Genomic DNA, 20,901 nt, shown 5'->3' with positions numbered 1-20,901 from the left:
CTAGGAGCAGAGACCCCAAAACCTTCACTGAGAATGAGAACTAGGATATGGACAAAGGGCTAGCCCTGGGGATGCCCCTAAAGCTCGTCTCCAGTTTCACTCATTCCAGTGTTTGTACTTTGGATGTACACTACCATCAGCACAGTTATTCTGGAGTATTTGGGGTAGACGAGGTGAGACTCAGACCCCCAGCTCTCCACTTGAGGCTACATCCCTGTGCAAAGTACCAAACCTTATATACAAGCAGGAGAGAGGGCCTCATTCTGTTCTCCTTTATGCTAGGTTTGCAAGCTGGCGATGCCACTGCTTTTGGTGGAGCCCCTTGCTATTGGCAGGAGCTCAGCATGAAGCCCAGCGCACACATCCCCCTCAGACCTCCCAAGCACTGCTAACATGGGTCTGAAAAAGCTGGCTGCTGCCCACATTACAGGAAGGAGAAAACTGCATGTATGTGCACGCGCTCACCTCCAAATGTTTTCAGCAGTATTTTTGAGTCACAGTTTCCATATAAAACTCAGCAGCCATGACCCAGTGTTCTACATATTGGTTCCTTTTTTCCACATATTCGTGGTCTGTGCTTTCCATTAGCGAGCCGGCCGGCTCCAGGGTGTGCAGCTCACAATGCCACAGCAAAAGAAGCAAGAGAGGCTTTGCCAAAACCTCAGCAAGGCAATTACCAGCCACTTCGGGAAACATACTTCCCCCCCCCTCCCTCCCCACCCCAGCTGGCTGGACTTCTCTTCCAGAGTCGCTTATACACAGCTCGTGTTTGGGAGCTGGAAGTGCAGAGGGTCAGATGTGGCCCTAACAGACCCAGCATATCTCTGAACCCAGTGTTGGGGGTCAGGGTGTGTCTGTGTGAGCGGGGGGGGGGGGGGGGAAGGGGGGTTAAATGTAGAGACAGAGATGGAAAAAGGAGAGTCTGTAGTAAGGGGAGGGGAGAGGCGCACACAGGTAATGGGCACTGGAAGGAGAGGGAGGGAACAAGTCAGCTTTAGGGTTCACAAGCAAGACCCAGGATAACAAAAGAGATCCATCAGCATAAGGCAGGGGTGCACAAAAAGGCCTCCGCTGGCTGGATCCGACCCGCCAAACGGCTGGATCCAGCCCGTGGAGGTCCTGCTGCTCCCCCGCCCCAGGCCAATTAGGGCCTTAATTGGCCTGGGGGCAGGGGAGCATGCGAAGTCTCCTCCCACCCTGCCAGGAGCACATGGTGCTTTGAAGCACCACACGCTGCTCACGGGGCTGGAAGAGGGGGGGAGAGAGGAGTGGAGGAGGCTTCATGCACTCCCCTGCCCCCAGGCCCTGTGAGGAGCCCGCAGCACTTCTAAGCACCACGTGCTCCTCTTGCAGGGCAGGAGAAGACTTTGCGCATTCCCCCGCCCCCAGGCCCTAATTGGTCTGGAGATGGGGTAAGGTGCCACGTCTCTTCTAGCGCATGGGTGCCTAGTGTGAAGGAGGGGCAAAGGGGCTCCCCCACCTCCAGACCAATCATGGTCTGGGGGTGGGGAAGCCCCACTCCTTCCTGTTTACGCCCGGTCCCACCCCTTCCAGGGTGGCCCAGGGCTACTTGAAAAATTTCTCAGTGGCCCGTGGGCAAAAATGATTGCCCACTCCTGGCATAAGGCTTCATTTTGATTCCCATTATTTCTTTGCTCCAGCCTCCGTGCAACCAGCTAACCTGGCGCACTCAGAAGTTTGTCTGCACTGGACATAACTTTGCGGTCAGCGAGTGGGGGGAGTTTTAAGGGGAGAGGCAATTCTCAATTTAGTCCTAAGTGGTGTGCAGGATCTGGTCCAAGAGGTAACTATAACAGGACTGCTTGGAAATAGTGACCATGATATAACAACATTTAACATTCCTGTGGTAGGAAGAACACCTCAGCAGCCCAACACTGTGGCATTTAATTTCAAAAAGGGGAACTATGCAAAACTGAGGAGGTTAGTTAAACAGAAATTAAAAGGTAGAATGACTAAAGTAAAATCCCTGCAAGCTGCATGGACACTTTTCAAAGACACCATAATGGAGGCCCAACTTAATTGTATCCCCCAAAGTAAAAAACATAGCAGAAGAACCAAAAAAGAGCCACCGGGACTTAACAACCATGTAAAAAAAGCAGCGAGAGGTAAAAAGGCATCTTTTTGAAAGTGGAAGTCAAATCCTAGTGAGGTGAATAGAAAGGAGTATAAACACTACCTGTGATGGGGCGCTCCCGCCCCGCACTCGGGGTGCCCAGGGCGACGGCGGATGGATGCGCTGGGGGGTGGAGAGCCGGCGCGCTGCCGGGACAGCAGGCCGCGCTGCCGGGCAGGGGCTTGGCGAGCGACGGGGGGCAAGGGGCGCCTCTGAGTGAGGCCCAGAGAGGAGGAGCTAGGGAGGCGCCGGCGTGTGACGTCACGGGGGAAGGGGGATTGCTGGGCGGCGGGGAGGAAATGACGTGCGGGGCCAGGGCCGGCGGGGGATTTAAAACCGGGTCTGGCACCGTGGAGGGGAGGAGGGAGAAACGGAGAACCAAGGAGCAGGAGGAAGGAGAGGTGAGGCTGGGAGACGTGGAAAGGACCGGCCCTTAGGAAGGGCGGAGTAGGAAGCGGCCCAGGGCAGGGTCGTGGAGCCATGAGCGGGTGTGTTTTGGGGTACTTCCCCTATCCGCTAGGGAGGGACCGTGAGTCCCTGCCTTCAGGGCCCTGGGCCGGGATTCGGAGAGGGGGTGGGCCCGAACCCCCCTACTCCGCTGGCCGGAAAGGCAGCCTCGGGCGTTCATTAATATAAAAAAGGGACTGGGGACAGGGCGGGTTTTCGCTGCGGGTTGTGCCTACGGCTACAGGACTGGCCCGGATGACCAATAAACACGGGCGACAGTAGCCCTTTTTGTGGTGAGCTAGTCAAGATGCTTTTACACTACCAAGTTAAGTGTAAAAATGTAATAAGAAAAGCCAAAAAGGAGTTTGAAGACCAGCTAGCCAAAAACTCAAACAGTAATAACAAAATGTTTTTTAAGTAACATCAGAAGCAGGAAGTCTGCTAAACAATCAGTGGGGCCCCTGGACGATCGAGATACAAAAGGAGCACTTAAAGACGATAATGTCATTGCGGAGAAACTAAATGAATTCTTTGCTTCAGTCTTCACGGCTGAGGATGGGAGATTGCCAAACCTGATTTGTCCTTTGTAGGTGACAAATCTGAGGACTTGTCACAGATTGAAGTGTCATTAGAGGAAGTTTTGGAATTAGTTGATAAACTTAACAGTAACGAGTCACCAGGACCAAATGGCATTTACCCAAGAGTTCTGAAAGAACTCAAATGTGAAATAATGGAACTATTAACTACGGTTTGCAACCTATCCTTTAAATCATCTTCTGTACACAGTGATTGGAAGATAGCTAATGTAATGCCAATATTGAAAAAGGGCACTAGAAGTGATCCCGGCAATTACAGACCACTAAGTCTAATGTCAAATGCAATGTCTAATGTCAAACTAATGCAAATTAGTTGAAACAATAGTAAAAAATAAAATTGTCAGACACAGAGAAGAACATAATTTGTTGGGTAAAAGTCAACATGGTTTCTGTAAAGGGTAATCATGTCTTACTAATCTATTAGAGTTCTTTGAATGGGTCAACAAACATGTGGACAAGGTGGATCCAGTAGATTTAGTGTACTTAGATTTCCAAAAAGCCTTTGACAAAGTCTCTCACCAAACGCTCTTACGTAAATTAAGTTGTCATGGGATAAGAGTGAAGCTCCTTTCATGGACTGAGAACTGGTTAAAAGACAAGAAACAAAGGGTAGGAATAAATGGTAAATGTTCAGATTGGAGAGGGGTAAGTAGTGACCCAAAGGATCAGTCCTAGGACTAATCCTATTCAACTTATTCATAAATGATCTAGAGAAAGGGGTAAACAGGGAAGTGGCAAAATTTGCAGATGATACCAAACTGCTCGAGATAGTTAAGACCAAAGCAGACTGTGAAGAACTTCAAAGAGATCTCACAAAACTAAGTGATTGGGCAAGAAAATGGCAAATGAAATTTAATGTGGATAATTGTAAAGTAATGCACATAGGAAAAAATAACCCCAACTATACATATAATATGATGGAGGCTAATTTAGCTACAACTAATCAGGAAAGAGATCTTGGAGTCATCGTGGATAGTTCTCTGAAGATGTCCACGCAGTGTGCAGTGGCAGTCAAAAAAGCAAACAGGATGTTCGGAATCTTTAAAAAAAGAGGGATAGAGAACAAGACGGAGAATATCTTATTGCCCTTATATAAATCGATGGTATGCGCACATCTTGAATACTGCATACAGATGTGGTGGTCTCATCTCAAAAAAGATATACTGGCATTAGAAAAAGGTTCAGAGAAGGGCAACTAAACTAATTGGAGGAGTTTGGAACGGATCCCATATGAGGAGAGATTAAAGAGACTGGGACTTTTCAGCTCGGAAAAGAGGAGACTAAGGGGGGATATGATGGAGGTCTATAAAGTTATGAATGGTGTGGAGAAAGTGACTAAGGAAAAGTTATTTACTTGTTCCCATAATATAAGAACTAGGGGCCACCAAATGAAATGAATGGGCAATAGGTTTAAAACAAATGAAAGGAAGTTCTTCTGAATACAGCGCATAGTCAATCTGTGGAACTCCTTGCCTGAGGAGGTTGTGAAGGCTAGAACTATAACAGGGTTTAAAAGAGAACTAGATAAATTCATGGAGGTTAAGTCCATTAATGGCTATTAGCCAGTATGCAGGGCCGTCTCTAGGCTCCAGCAAATCTAGCAAGTGCTTGGGGCGGCACATTTCCAGGGGCGGCACATATCCAGGTAAGCAGTTGCTCCCAGCAATGCCCGGCCCCATGCCACAGATTTTAAAGGGTGGAGGCAGCTCGGCTCTGGCTGTGTGTCCCCGGGAGCTGGCTGTGGATCCCCGCCCCACCAGCTCCAGTCCTGCTGCAGACCCAGCCCTCTTCGCCGGCAAGATACCCCTCTCTGCCAGCCGCCTGGCTCACTGCACCCATCCCACTCTGCCCTACACCCCTCTGGCTCCGCGCCACCTGTTCCCCAGGCTGCCCCTGCACCCTGCTTCCCAGTCCCTCTGCTCTCCCTGTTCTCTGCAACTCTCTGGCTCTGCGCCGCCCTTGCACCCCGTACCCTACTCCCCCCGATCCCTGCCCCCCTCTGGCTCTGCACTGCCCCTGCACCCCGGTCCCTGCGCCCCTCTGGCTCTGCGCACCCTCTGCACCCCACAGCCCTTTCTCCCTGCACCCCTCTAGGTCTATGCCTCCTGTTTCCCGCACTGCCCCTGGACTCTGATCCCTCTACCCCTCCCTGTTCCCCATGTCCCATTCCCTGTGCCTCCCCTTCACCCCGCTCCCCCCCAATCCCTGCATCCTTGTGGCTATGTGCCTCCCGTTCCTCGCGTCACCCGTATCCCCCACACGGTGCTCTGCACACCCCAGCACCCCAGTCCCCCTTCTCCCTCCGGTCCCCGCACCCCTCTGGCTCTGCACCTCCCATTCCCCACGGTGAACTCTGATCCCCTGTTCGCCATACCCTTCTGGCTCTGTGCTGTCCCTGCACTCTGCTCTCCCTGTGGGTCGGGAGTGAGGGGTGCTTGTCCATAGGGAGGGGCTGGACAGGACAGGGAAAAGGCTGTTGTGACCCAGCAGTGAGAGAAAGGGGAGGGGGAGTTTACCTGCAAGCGCCTTTGCCTTTATGGAAAAAAAAATCATTACAATTATATTTGCTATTTATAGGGCTAAAAAGCCGGGACAAAAACGAAAACAAACAAAAAACATTGCAAAGCGCAAAGATGTGTAAAAGCCAACAAGAAAAAAGGGGGGGGGGCGGCCAAAAATTTTTTTTGCTTGGGGTGGCAAAAAGCCTAGAGCTGGCCCTGCCAGCATGGATAAGGAATGGTGTCTCTAGCCTCTGTTTGTCAGAGCATGGAGATGGATGGCAGGAGAGAGATCGCTTGCTCATTACCTGTTTGATTCACTCCCTCTGGGGCACCTGGCATTGGCCACTGTCGGCAGACAGGCTACTGGGCTGGATGGACCTTTGGTCTGACCCAGTATGGCCGTTCTTATGTTCTTAAATGCTGAGAAGACTCTATGTGAGCCCTGCCAACTGGACAGCAAAGGGTGCTGTGAGAAGCACCCCGCGTGTTGCCCCCAACTAGCCTTTCCCTGGAGTCGGAAGGCACACATACACCGCGGGATAGTACACATTTTGAATGTCACCTTGTGGCACCTGTGAGCGAACGACAGGAGAAGGGCGCATTAGCACAGGCCTTCGGAGGGGCTTCGGCATTCAACTCCTATGACTTGGGGTGGGAGTGAAGCTCCGAGACATCTTTGAGGATCTGTACCACTGACACCCACATCTGGGCATGAAATCCAGCTCACACCATTCTGCTCTCGTATGGGTTCTCATTGCCTAGCCGGCGGCATGCAAGGCACTCCACCCCTGGGAATGGGGCTGCATTAGCAATAATTACTTCTCCATGCTGGTAGCTGGGTCTCTGCTCCAGAGGGAGGGCTTGGGCAAGTTTGCCAGCTAAATGCAGTGCGACTTCCTCTTCTCTGACCCTGGGAAAGCAGAAGTGCTGCTGCTGCGTTAGGGGCCACAGCCAGGAGGGTGGCTCCGGTCACATCCCCATTGACTGAGCTGGCTCCTGCAGCGGCTGGCGAGAGAGGTTTCTTTTCCCTTCATGGTGCAATTTACGCAGGGCTCTGCACTTCTTCATGCCGCAGTGACCTTGGAGCTGCAAACGGGCCCTAATGGACCTGCAGCCTGGATTGCTGCTGTCTCCTCTCAACCAGGCTCCACTGCACTGGCGGATCATTCAAGACGCAGCTTGCCCGTTGGCCGAAGGTCCTCCTCCCCAGCACTCCCACCCTGGGCCCTACTGTGCCACCTGCCTCTGGTGAGACGAGGGGGATTTTAAAGTTGTCTTTGCTGGTTTTTAAAGCCTTTGGTACAATCAAAGCTTTCTGCTGGAGCCTCCACCTGCTTTCGTTCTCCAGAGGACAGTCGCACCTTGATGGCTCAGCTAAAATCAAGGCCCCATTATGCACAGCCTCTTCCCCATGGGTCTCAGAGTACCGCAGACTGCTAAGGACAGATGTTTGGCATAGCCTTGCCCTCTGTGGCAAACGCCTGTGGCTGCGACGTTGCTTCCACAACTAGGCACAGCCTTTGTATCTGGCCAGCATGGAGCTGAGCCAGACTCATCCACAGGTGCGAAGAGCTTTCAGCCACGTTGCACGGAGGGCACAACTGACACTCAGCTGTTGCCAAAAAGCTACAGCATGTCTGTGGTGGAGTAGGATCAGAACCCAGGGGTCCCCTGCTTTAACCACCGGGCCGTAACCCTGAAGGAGCCAGGTGATGATGGCACTTGCCAGCGCAAGGACAGCCTGAGTTGCTGCATGTCTACATTTGCCATGCTTCCAAGGGCAGGCTGCCTGAGTCCCAGGCAGCAAGGAATGCCCAGGATGGCTCCAGGATGGGAAGCAAGCCAGGCAGCCCTGCCTTCCTAGCCGCCAGAATGAATAGGAGCTTTCACCTTCGACATCCGCTCACCATCTCTTTATCCTCTTCTTTGTCCTGCCAGAGAGAGCGTTTCATTCATTCGTTCCCTCCCCTGCTTTTCGGGCGCTTTGTCCCAGCACCGGGAGAGCAGTGTTTGTTCTGCAGCAGGGCTATAATTAGAACCTCGCGCTCACTTGCTCTCGTGTGCTCTGGCTTCTTGGATTACAATCCCCAGGGGACCCCGATTCATTCCAGCGATAACCCCTCCGCCCCCACTCCTTTTCTGAATGAAGCATCCCCCCTCCCTGTTTTCTTTCCCCTCGGCGCCAGAATGAGTCCGGGCCATTCATTCACTTTTTCAGTATTAAGCAGCATGGGCTGTAGGATTTCATTTGGGGAGAGAGTAATCGGATATTTCCAGCAACCTCCCTGCCCTTTCCACCCACATCCTCCCACCCATGCTCTCTCCGCAGCAAGGCTATTCTGTTACACAACAGCCCGGCTGGCTGCTCCTGCTGTGGGCCTGGCTCCAAGCAGAAGACAGATGGAGAACATCCCCGATAAGCCCTGGAAGCTAGAAGGTACAAGGAGAAAAGAGCCAAAAGAAGCAGTCAACTCTTATCCCTCCCAGTGCTGAGGCAGCCACCCTGAAGCCCAGGAGCCTTGTGTGTCTTTGTCGGACAGAGCTGTTGTGCTGATGGGCAACACTGCCCTCTACTGGCAGGAACCACATGGAACAGACACCAGTGTTTAATCAAGGGGGTTTCCTTTACTGATGGATCTAGGGGAGTTGTACCATGAGCTCCAAAGGCAGCAGCCATGCAGGATGATCCCCACAGTCTGGAGAAAGTCTATGTCCCTGCGTGGGTGTGTCCAGGAAACATCACAGGCTCTGATGCTGCCCTTCCACAGGGAGCAATATCACCAGTCTAGCAACCAGATGTGCCAAGCACCCCCCAAAAGCGCCAGCCTTAATCTTAGTGCAACAACGTGAACGCAAGCGAAATGAATGCAGCCGTTGGCCCATGGCGGTTCCCAAATGACACCTCCCTGGGAAACACAAGCCCAGCTGGCTTTGCCAGCAAGGAATACACGCAACACTGAATAGTGCTGGCAAATACCTCAAGAGGGCGCGCCACCATAGAGCCCAATAACAAGAGATCCCGGGGACTTCTGGCAAGCTCACCAGTGGCTCCAGAAACATAATCGCAAACACGGCAAGGTTTTCTGGGGGGGGGGAGGGGGCAGAACAGTGTTGGTTGTGCCCGTGCTGAGACAGGCTCATGTCCAGCAGGACACGAGCATTTTTCCCCTCAGCAATGTGGACAAGGGCTCTGTCCAGGTTCGAGCATGATAGCAATTTGCAGCCTGGACAGAGCACTTACCAGCAGTATCCAGAAAGGACACTTTAGCCAGCCCCCCCATTTAGGGCCACATTACCAACACCTGGACATTATGTGGAAGCTGTGATCCACATTGTATGTCTGACATAGGCTGGCACGTAAGGCACCAGAGAACACAGACACCATTCACACTCAACCCCTCAGGACAAGGAAGAGTGGCCATTCCAGAGCCATTCTCCAGAATCACTCTCCATTCTGGAGCCAAGAGAGGAGGGAGCCCCCTATAAGATCTGCCAGCCCTCTGTTGCTAACTGGGGGGCGTTTGAGAGAGACCCTGGGCAGCAGATCCACACCATAGCACACAGAGCCCTCTTTCTGATACGCACTGCCCTGGGCGAGGCTGACTTCCATAGGGAAAACACCCGTTTCTTCCCTCTCTCAGGGTGCTGGACTCCCAGCTTTGAAGCCATTATAAGCAAGCACGCTCTAAGGGTGTGTCTAAACTAAATGTCTCCATCGACGAAGCCATGTAGATTAGGCTGATGGGCAAAGGGAAATGAAGCCGCAATTTAAATAATCGCGGCTTTATTTAAATTTAAATGGCTGCTGCGCTGAGCCGACAAACGCTGTTTGTCGGCTCAGCGCGCTAGTCTGGACACTCCCGCGCCCACCTGAAAGCCCTTTATCAACCTCTCCGTTATGTCTCGTAGGATGAGGTTTACCAGGGAGGTCATTTCCCTTTGCCAAACAAACAAATCTACATGGCTCCATCGACGGAGCCATGTAGTTTAGACGTACCCTAAGAGCGGATCTAAAGCAGGGGCCCTGGACATTTGTGGAAGAGACCATGGCAGAAGAGAAAGGGCGTTAATCCTGGTGCCAAGGTAATTTTATCCCACCTAACTCCAACTTCCTCTGCTTTTTCAGCTGTGGTGAAGTTATTCTTCATTTCCTGTCCTAGAATTCTTCACTTCCCCTCTTAGAAGCACTGCTGTATTTTTTGGTATGATATTAAACAGCTGCTGGATTCCACCCTAGAAGTGGCTGCCTTCCAGTGGCAGGTGAAGAATCAGGCTTTCCTGGGTAGACTGAGAAGTGCGTTGGAATGAGAGACTCTACAGAGGTCTAAATCCCCCATTAGAGCACCTGCCGAGATGCCCAAGACAAGCTTGCAGAGATGAACAGGTATGGCAAGGAGCATCCAAAACTGATGCCACTGTCAGTCTGCATTCCTGGTGACAACACCCTCTCAGGTTGTCCTGTCTTTGGGAGATGGCACAGTTTGTGCAGGCGTGTCCCCTAAAGGCACAGAGGCACTCCCATGGGCACCCTAAGGTGCTAGCGGACCCAGTGCTTGGCCCGGAGACAGAAACACTCGTCACAACCACTTGTACTCAAAGACGACATACTCCCCCCACCCCTTTTCAGGGGCAGAGCTCCCAGTTTTTCCCAGACAGATCCTACCTGTGAGGATGGAGACACTGTGGAAGCAGCTGTCCAGCTTGCCCAGGAGGATAGAGAGAAAACTGTCAGCAGCCAAGCCGCTCACGTCCCGTGTGCTCTGGTCATAGACCACCACGTCCTGGTGCTCTTCCGCCTCCACCTGAGGGGGGGGAACCACCACAAGAGACCATTACAGCATGCCGGGGACAGGTAGCCGAGGGCCCAGTGAATGGAACACGGGAAGTTCGGTGGCTCTGTGTCACCAAGGCTTTTCTGCTTCAGTGTTGGAGAAGAGAACCCAGCCTGAGGAAGGACAGAATGAATCCTCTTGCTCCCCACACCCCAGGAGACAACAGTCCCTCCAGATGAGAGATGGAGCAAGGAAGAAGCAGGGGAGTTGGAAAGGGAGGGAGGGAGAAGGGGAGCTGTCCACAGGAAATGTTACAGCACTGACTAACTTTGCTCCTTTACATTGAAGGTGCACGGAGACTTGGCTCTTCAATGCACATGTGAGGAGGACGACCCTGCCAGAACAGCTCTGGAGTCTACGGGTAGAAACCGTGAGCTGAACGGACATGGAGCTCCCCAGAAGAAAATGGTTCCTGTAGGTCAGGTCTCGGGATCTAGGAGAAGACCTGTGCTGAATAGACCTGGAGAGGGAAGCCTCCAGGCTCTACATGAAGCAGAGGAATCAGACGACAATTACATTTACCTCAGTGCTGGTCCTGCCTTCTCAGCCCGTGCAGGACTCTGCCCTATCCTGTTCTGAGCATCCCAAATGAGGCAGCTTTGCTCCCCACACCTCAGGCTTGCAGCTCTTACAGACAGGAAGGGTGGGGCTCCTATGCACTCCACATTGGCCTAACTTCGCTCCCAGCGATGTCACAGAGGGTATGACTACACTACCCTCCTAGTTCGAACTAGGAGGGTAATGTAGGCATACCGCACTTGCAAATGAAGCCCGGGATTTGAATTTCCTGGGCTTCATTTGCATAAGCGGAGAGACGCCATTTTTAAAACCCCACGAGGTGTGCCGGTAGTTCGGAATAGGAAGCCTAGTCCGAACTACCTAGTTCGAGCCCCGTGTAGCCGCGCTGCACGGGGTTCGAACCAGCGGGGTTTTAAAAATGGCGGCTCCCCGCTTATGCAAATGAAGCCCGGGAAATTCAAATCCCGGGCTTCATTTGCAAGTGCGGTATGCCTACATTACCCCGCTAGTTCGAACTAGCAGGGTAGTGTAGACATACCCAGAATGTTTCGCCCTGGATTCCAGTGGGAGCAAGCAGGCTTATGGTCAGCACTTCTGAAAATCCCACCTTTTAGCCCCCTCTCTCCCCACCCAATGCCCAGCTTAAATGTTCCACTGCTTAACTTCATCCCGATCCTCCCAGTGACACCCACACACAAACCATTCCTCCCCTGCTTGGGGAGACCCAGGACAAAAAGCAGCATGGCCCAGTGGCTACAGCACTAGCCTGGGATTCAGAAGCTCTACCCTCTATCCCTGCCTTTGTTACTGACCAACTGTGTGGCCTCAGATACGTCATTTTATTTCTGCCACCTGGGGCAAATTGGTTCCCTTCCCATCCTTTGTCTTACTCATTTCGACTTTAGGCTCATCGGAGCAGGGTCTCTCTCACTCATGCACATAACAGCACCTAGCATGATGGGACTCCCACGCCGGTGTTACCACAACACAAATCTATTGTCATTTGCTCTCACCATCACCTCTGTTAGGAGAGCTTTACCAAGCCAAAGCCCCCGGCAGACCTAGCGTAGCCCTAGCACTAGAAGCTGTGGCAATAGCCCCATGCCAGCTGTTTGCCCTGTGGGCTTCCCCTAGGCATTCCTAACAGGGGCCTCACACAGCAGAGACCGGGATGGGGGCTGGAGAAGATCTAGTTTAGACTGAACCTCCCACACACCTTTCTGTGCAGTGTACAGCCCCAGCTGCTGTTCCCGCATCCTCCAGGAACCCACCCCAAGACTTGGCAAATTTAAGCACACCCATGAGGCATGCCAGCTTTCAGGGCTTACCCTGGATTACTGGACCCATCCCCAGTTCTTGGGGGAGGGGGAGTGTCAAAGGATGAGAGAGGAAGAGATCGCTCTCTCATGGGGGGTGGGGGGTGGGAAAGCACCACAAAACCTCTTGTCAATGACAAGATTACAGAGCGTGAGGCATGGCCAGGGGCTGCCACGTCTAATGAAAAGTTAACACGTTAGAGGCTGATAAAATCCTCACCGTGCCACGGCTTGGTGCCCCTGCTGAGTAGGCTGATACGTGACATACGCCGCCTGCTCTTTGGGGCGAGGCACATGTATCATTCTGCGGTCGGTGGAGGCAGCAGCTGTGAAGCAGAGCCAGCACGAACCCAGCCAGCAGGATTTGGGGGGAATGGAGTGCAGGGAATACATAGCTCCTTGCATTACATCCCGAACAGCAGGATAGTACAGATTTCTCAGTCCATGTAGTAAGCTTGCTCTTCTCGGCGATGCGGGCTTTTATTTGTGCTGGTGCTCTCAGTTCTCCGGATATGGAGAGCTAGGGCTCCCACTCACCTGCTGAAATCCAGTTTTGAGGTAAGTGGAAGGCTGGGGGTTGGCTACTGTGCCACACCCCAATCCCTTCAATGCTCTGAGTTGGCAGAGACTGACACAGAATGACACGCTTGCCAGAAGTCCCTGGCCACCAGCACGGCTTGACAGCCTATGGGATCTCCCGGCATATAAACCTTTCCCTGGCCTGCAAGGCACTTGCTGCTCCTTCTCAAGCTTCAGATGTAGGAGACATTGTTGATCTTGTCCCCACATCGCCCATCACCCCTCCGTCCCCATCAGCCACTTGGGCAGAAAGCAGAGCCTGGCGGTACTAGATCCTGCAGTGACTTCTGCAGTCCTGTCTCCCACTCCTTGTGCCTTTGGTGCCAAACGACCACTGCCCTCAAAATGAGCGTTGCCAGGCATAGACCATCTCAGCACCTTCCCTGTCACGGTACCTGGAACCCTTCTCACCCTAAACTGCTGTGCCAACTCGCCTGGGCATAACAAAGCCCTCAGACCCATCCCTTCTCCCCAAACCCAACTCCTTCACCTCGGGTCTGCAGTACAGGGAACTGAATACTGCTGCTCTCCAGTGTCCTGAACAGCAAAAGGGATCCATCCACTGCCAGGCTCCAGGCTTGCAAGAACACATGAGGTGGGAGGTCTCCAGAAACCAGCACATGAATTTAGGTAGGACAGGTGGTTCCCTGGACCAGGCAAAAGAACTATCAAGACTAAGCAGGCCATTGGGGAACATCACAACAAAAAAGCTGGTTTAACTGCCCTCTTACACCTATGAAGGTGCTATGTGTGGGAAAGCACATCCCATCAGCCTTAATTCTGGAAGTGGGAAATAAAGATAGATGAATGATTTTCATGGCTGCTTTTTTCCTGTTTGGAATGGACTTACAAACACTGCAGCTAAAATACAGATCGCCAGACATTCAGGGCTGACTGATTTACTACGTCTGTCACTTTCTGGAATCACAGACTGAACTCTTGAGTAAATATGTTGCCTGCTTTAACCTGTAATTAACTCTCATTTCTTTTCCCTAGTTCATAAATCCCTAGTGAGTTTACTAGAAAGTTGGCTTTACTATGAGATCTAAGGCACAAACAGATCTAAGTGACTCGTCTCTTAGAGAGGAGCAACCTGAATAGTTTGTGATTTTGGGTCTCTGTGACTATTCATCACTACATCCAGCTTGGGCTCTCCGGTCTATCTGTGATTCTGTTGCAGTGATCCAGGAATTCACATTCGATACTGGGTTGGTGAACTCTAATTATAGAATTTATCACCAATTTAGATACTCTTGGGCATGAACCACTCCAGACAATGTGACAGCCTGAACTGCGTTATGAACTGGAAGAAGAAACTGCCTTAGCTTTGGCCCAGGGAAGTCAGCACAGAGAAATGCAGCTGGGCTGGAGCGGCCCCCTGCTGGGTAGCCATTCACATCCCTAATTTCAAGGATTTACACTACACGGATTTGCACTAACAAAGGATGTGGACCAGGATTTTTTTTTTAAATTAACTGTATCTCTTTGGCAGCTCCGTTGAATAACCCAAATCCAAACAGAGCCCAAGCATGCCTAAGCCCCTTACCGGGCTGAGACAATAACATCCTCTAAGCTCCTTCAGGAACGGTTTGAAGGGAGAACTTCCAGCCTCAGGAATACTCCGTGCTCTCTGCAGTGTCTCTCATCTGTGACGCTCAAGACATTGGAGAAATGCTAATTAAGCCTCGTAACATCCAGCTCAGGTGGGAAGTACTGTCCCATTTCAGAGATGGGAAAACAAAGGCCAAGAGAGGCGAAGGGACTTCTAAATGTCATGCTGCAGATACAGGGGAGCGCCAGGGATTAGACCCTCAGGCACCCCACTTTTAGGTCCTACTTCAGACTCGCAGGCCACCCACCTTCCCTGGCTGTTGGACAGCATATCCAATGGTGGTAGAAGGGAACGACGGCCTCATAGTCACAGTGGACTGGGAGTCATGAGATGTGGGTTCAGTTCATCTCCAGCTCAGTCAGACTCCCCGTGCTTTAGTTTCCCCAGCTGTAAAAGGGGAAACTGCCTTGTCTATTTAGACTGCAAGGAGGGGCTGGAACGGTTTCTTGCTCACTTTCTGTACAGCACCTAACACAACGGGCCCCAATCTGAGAAGATCTCATGCTGCCCCTATAACTCTAAACAGCAAAGTTACAACCCACGCTGGTGCAACCTCCTGTTCAGATCCTGGTCAACGCCTAGTGCTCAATCACGCAGGGAGGAGGAATAAAATATTTGGAGGGGAGAAGGGGCAAACAAAACCAGTGCATGGGACAACACGGCTGCTCGGCTTTGCACCCATTTCCTCTCCCCCCACCCCCGCATCGCAAACGGGCACGAAGTGTCATCTACTCCCAAGGAAGCCAACAGCCCTGATCTTGTCAGGAACCCATCACTGCTCCACAACATGGCATTGGAATGTGTCTCTTCGATAGGGGAGGACACATCCATCAGAGACCAGCTACCTCGGCCTCAGAGACCAGGGTGCCCACTCAAGTGCAGGCAGCCCCCCCGGGGAGATAACCGCTTGCCAGCCAAATGATCCCACAATAGGATTTAGTGTTCCTTCGCACCGGGAGGCTTTGTTTTGCCCATTGCTGAAGGGTTGCTGGGCAACGGTAGATAGATGTGACACGGTTTACAGCTTATTAAAATTATAAGCTTTCAGGCAATATAAATGCCAAACAAGCCCTGGCCTCACATGGCCTAGCTGCAATAAACACACACTGCATCTGCAGGGGGGGGGGGGGGGGAGAGAGTTTGGAAACAGGCTGACAGGAGGGCCGGCTTACTTAAATGCATTAAAACTTCCTTCTGCCATTCTCCTCTGGAACAAACAACAAGGGACAAATTCACCCCCAGCTGGTGCTTTGTAGGAACAGAGGCAGACCGTTTGGGCCTGCCCTGACCAGCAGCTGCAGGCTCCAGTAAGCAGGCCTCACTGCTGCCTAGATTACCTGACCAAAAGGGCTTTGTGGGGTTATAAAGCTGGTAGGATCCACCTCAGCCGTTCTTCTGTCCCCAGCGCCTGAGACTGTGGGCAAAGGGACAGGGCTGGACTGATAGATAAAGCTGGGTCATGCTGCTGAAATTGGAATGTCTCTCATGACACTGCTGTGGGGAAGCTCACAACGTGGGCAGAACCTCTCCGAGCAACGTGCGAAAAGGAAGAAAGCACGGCTGGAACCTCCTTTGCAAGCATCCAGCAGAGAATCACTGGGTTCCTGGCTGAAGAGGCTGGTAGAGGTGACACGGAAGAGCCCTAGGAGATTACCTTGACCATCCCTAGACATGAGTACTATCTACAGTAGAACACACTCCTGACACTCTGTGGCAGGCTTTGGGCCTAACCGTACAGAGGAGAAAGTTGATAGGTGTCGAAGCCAAGGTCAGTGACTACATGGATACTATTTCAGCAAGCGTAAGCCTGGAGAACACTCTACAAGAGAGTTAGAGAGAGGGGGACTCCTCCCAACACACTCTCCTGGGAAAGCTGCAGCTGCCAGGAAGGTGACCCAGTGCTGTAGAGATGTCAGTGAGCATGGGGCTAATTAATCAGTTTGTGCTAAATGATACCCCTTGCTCTCCCAAGGGCCAAGCCTCACCCGATAGGGTCCTGACTGCCTGATGTCATAATCCAAACGAAGGACGCTCTACCCGCAGGATTCTGAAGTGCCTATCACTGTGGCAATCCGCTACCAGAAAGTGTCCCATCTGATACCGTGGCAGGGGTGATCATGCCCCATGTCTTCCCACAGTAAATCTGGATGTACAAGGGCTAGCGCCAGCTTGCAAAACAAGATAAGCCACTTCAAACTTTCCCACATCTCAACTGCTGACTCCCACAGGCACTTCTCCATGCCTAGAGGCACATGTGACCCCCTCTGGACACCTGTCCTCTAGTACCGGAGCTAGCCCAGTAGCTCAGACAAAGTAGACTACAGACTTCCTAACCTTGGCTGCAAACAAAGATAAGCCCCCCTTTCAGCTGGAGGAGGAACACTGTGCGCTTGTGCGGCCGTTTGGGAGGGATTCAAATGCCGCCCAGCTGATGAGCAGAGCACCCACCACGCATTTTTTTTGTTTGTTTTTGCAGGGAGTGCACATTTGCACATGCCTTAGTGCACATATCAAAATTTATTCCACACATGGATGGAAAATCTCCACATGTGGATGGAACATTGGGAGGAAGCTATTTCCCTGTCTCTCAAAGCTGCCGGAGGAATCCCAGGTAATGGAGACTTCACAGAGTTTGGGAGATATTTGGCACAGCCAGCCAACACGTCACCGGCAGCCACACTGACGTTTCCAGACACAGAAGGGTACAATTATTGGCCCACCAGTCAGATGGGATACGGAGATGGGAGGTTTCCTCTCGCTACCCCATTGGCAGGAGCTACACTTACTTATGTCATGACTGCCTCAGCAAGCAGGAGACTGCTGCCGGGGGTCCAGCCAGCCCTCTCTGGTCTGGGCTTTCAGGATCACCTGATGCTGTACTGTACCTACAAGGTTCAAACTGGGACCTTCTCAGTGAAGCAGAGCTGATGGGTATTTGCAGCCAGAGCCCATGTAAATCACAGCCCCATAATCACATGCTGGCTTTGGAAGCCTTCAAAGAGAGGGGAGGAGAAAGCAACACCCTCTGAACCAGCTGCCTTTCTGAGCATGACTCACAAGGGCTCCGGCGCGGCAGCTTTGGTTCAGAGAGGCGTTCCCATGCCTTTTTGTTCCAGCTTTGAACCCACCCACCTGTTCAGAGCTCAGGTGCAGCTCAGCAGAGGATAAGGCCGTGGCGGCGATGCCCCCTGGATAATGCTTCTCGCACGTCTTGTGCTCAAGCCCCCTTTCCTCAGGGGCTGCCCCTCGTCAGACAATTCGCAGCAATACAACTGAACCCCCTTCCCTCTTGCAGGTGTCAAGGATGGGGACCCTGGCAGGACTTTTTCCTAAAGAGCGGTTCTGCCTGGCTTGGGGGAGTTCTCTCAACCAGTTTACAGGAGGCAGGGCAGTGCTTCGTGGTGGGGAGAATAAAGCACTTGGAGGGCATCTGGGGACATCCTTCTCTAGGGATTATTGTTTAAACCAGCAATAATAATCTGGGCTGATTGAAGGGGGAGGGGACTTGCTCTTCCGAAGCATAATAAGATCTAGGGCTAAAACTCAATCCTGGCAGTGCCTGGACCTTGGTAAATCCCCCAATTCCAGGGGCATGGAGGGGCAAAGAAATCCTCACACTGCGAACTCTTTCCTAAGGGGGGCAAGGTGGGGAGGGAGATGGTCCTGAGGTTGAGGCATCAGCCTGAGACTTGGGAGACCTGGTTCCATTTTTGGCTCGGCCACGGACTCTGCATGTCCCCAGGCAATCCCATCAGCTGCTCTGTGTCTCACTTCCCCAGCTGTCAAGGGGAACAGCAGAGCCCTACCTCTCCGGGGTGTTGTGAGCCCGAATCCATTAAAGTTAAGAGATCACACAGCACTTGGCTCCTTTGCGGATGGGGGCCAGACAAGTGGCTTAGCTAGGCAAGAGCTGGTCTGTCTATCCCTACCCCATTAAAAGAGCCTGAGAATGGAACTTTCAAAGGAGGGTTTGGTTTCCATTGCTCCTGGCACCCAAGTAGGAGGTTGACGCTTTTTCAAATGCTGCCAAGGTGCAGATATTCTTGCAGTCACTTCTGTCACAGCCCTGCCAGCTCTCACAAGCTACCTGGAGGCAGGTCAGACCACTGCTTAGGTCAGACCACTGCTTAGATTGCAGACTTCCACACAACGCCTAGGTGCAACTGGTGCTTCCCTTCAAGTCAGTCCTGAGCTGGGGCCACCACATTATGGCAGGAAGCAATGGAGTCTCCAGATTTCAGATAAGATGGAGTACATAAAGAATCATAAAAGTCATGGTGCGAGTCCGAAAGCATTTGCCAAATTCCTGCCAATCTAAACTCCCCCGGCAGTTTCTGTTGAGTACAGCTCCTAGCTCAAGCAGGCGAGTAATTTTACATATTTATTGAGTTAGACACTGGATGGGGACTTGAGCGTGCAGATGCTCTTCCCAGCTCTGCCACTGGCCTGCTGGGGGACCTCGGACAAGCTGCTTCAATTCCCTCTGCCTTGGTTTTTCCATCTGTGAAATGGGGATAAGAATGCTTATCCCTCTCGGGAAATGCTCGGAGAAACAGGCTACGTCTAGACTGCAGTGTCAAATCAGAAAAAGATGCACAATTTGTGGGACGCAAATTGCATATCTTTTTCCGATTTACTTTAGAAAGAAGCTTTTCCAAAATTTGGCACGTCTACATGGCACCAACTTTCAGAAACAAGTGCTCTTTCAAGCCATCGTAGAAGGAAGTTTACAGGGATGGCGAAACAATTTTTGGAAAAGCGCACATGTTCCTTGGATGCAGCGTTGTTTTTCTGGGATACCGGATATATCCCGGAAAAGCAATGCAGTCTAGATGTAGCAATACAGGTGAAAGGGGCTAAGTGAAAACGAGGGTTTACTCAAACACGTTCGATATCTCAAAAAAATATTTCAAAAGAGTGACTCATTGTACCAAAGTAAACAGCAGCTCCATATCACTTCACGACATGAAGGCAGTGCAAACAATAGAACGATCCCCCGCTTTCTCTATATGCATCACCCCCAATACAATAGTTACTTCCTCAGAAGCCCTTCAAAAAAAACCAACAGCAACATCACACAAGAGCGACCATTGTTTAACTCCTACTGCAGTTCCACCTCAGAGGCAGCTACATTTCGGAACTAGGTAGCAGGTGGAGCAGGCTGTAAAATACTAAGTATTTCCTGTGAAAAGTTAAAAAAGCAATTACATTTTCATCACAGCTCCTCCCTCCCCCCCCCCAAAATGTAGTACGAATCTCCCTTAAAAAATAAAATGTTTGTCGGTGAAAAAAAACTGTAAACTTTCAAAAATTGTAGTCACCTTTTAGCTTAGAGAAAAGGCAATTTGTTCACCAGAAAATTGTTCCAGTCGCAATTTTGCAACCAGCAGAGCTTGATGTTGACTAAGAGGCCATGGGGATTGTAGAACTCTGATATTTCTCCTATTTCCTGGGCAAGAAGGTCCTGCCCTGTTGGTGGGTCAGCTAAGCACATGGGGTTACAAACCCCATGGCTTAGATATGCTCTTTCTCCTTGCATTCACTTCGGCAGGTCAGGGGAAGCACATGCACATTTCAATACAAGCCCTGGGAAAAGCAATTTTAACTGTCAGGTATCTACTGGCCAGCCATGTGCCCTGACGTTGCCCGACATTTTAACAAGGGAAGCCAGGTGTCGGTATTACTCATCCATGGCAGTGATCCAAAGCAGGGCACCTGAAAGGGTTTGTACGGGGAATTGGGGGGAGAAGGAAATGTTCCTGGTACCAAGATAATGTGCAGAGATTATTAGCCTTCTTGCTGCAGGGAGGAAGGGAGGGAAAGAAAGAAAGCGGGCGTGGGGAGAGCAGAATGGGAACGGCAGGGCAGACACACTACACCTGGAAGGGATCAGGTATTTGAATGCAAGAAAAGTGCTAACACAGAGCCAGAAAGGGGTACATGCCCCCTTCCACCAGCAGCCACCATCTATCTAAGTAAGAAGCGGCAGGTGGATTCCACAGTGAACTTGCCTTACAGACGGGGTTGTGCACTAGGTCAAGTCCAGCATGGCAGGGGCTGCTGCTTTTGGAGTCTGTGCCTCACCCTACTGCTGCCCAGTCTAGTAGGACAAAGGCCGCATCCACGCTGGGGCCAGCTCCCATCAGGGAACCACGCGGGTAGCGCAGCAAGCCCCTTCCTTCCTTAAAGAGCTGGCCAGCAAGAGAGGCCAAGGCAGGATAGGAAAACGGGTGTGGGGGTCAGGGACGCCCGCGCCCCAAACCCCAGAAAAGTCCAGGGGACAATTGATGTGGCTGCCTTTGTCTCTCCAGCATCAAACTCTGCCAGCAGGAAACCAGCGAGGAAGGCGGGAGGCTTGTCAGGAA

At 51.8% G+C, this 20,901-nt stretch overlaps 1 protein-coding gene across 1 annotated transcript in view; it reads right to left on the bottom strand.

Moving 5' to 3' along the window:
* Positions 1 to 20,901, bottom strand: part of DUSP8 (dual specificity phosphatase 8) — a 95,465-nt gene that overhangs the window by 44,736 nt on the left and 29,828 nt on the right. Inside the window, exon 3 of the mRNA XM_075928195.2 lies at positions 10,342 to 10,480. Coding sequence (XP_075784310.2) covers positions 10,342 to 10,480 — 139 coding nt within the window. The remainder of the gene's footprint in view (positions 1 to 10,341; positions 10,481 to 20,901) is intronic.

Source organism: Pelodiscus sinensis, chromosome 5 (genome assembly GCF_052426305.1).
Source record: "Pelodiscus sinensis isolate ZL-2025 chromosome 5, ASM5242630v1, whole genome shotgun sequence".
Lineage (NCBI taxonomy): Eukaryota > Metazoa > Chordata > Testudines > Trionychidae > Pelodiscus > Pelodiscus sinensis.
Note: the sequence above shows the minus strand (reverse complement) of the source record. Positions and strands in the feature narration are given on the sequence as shown.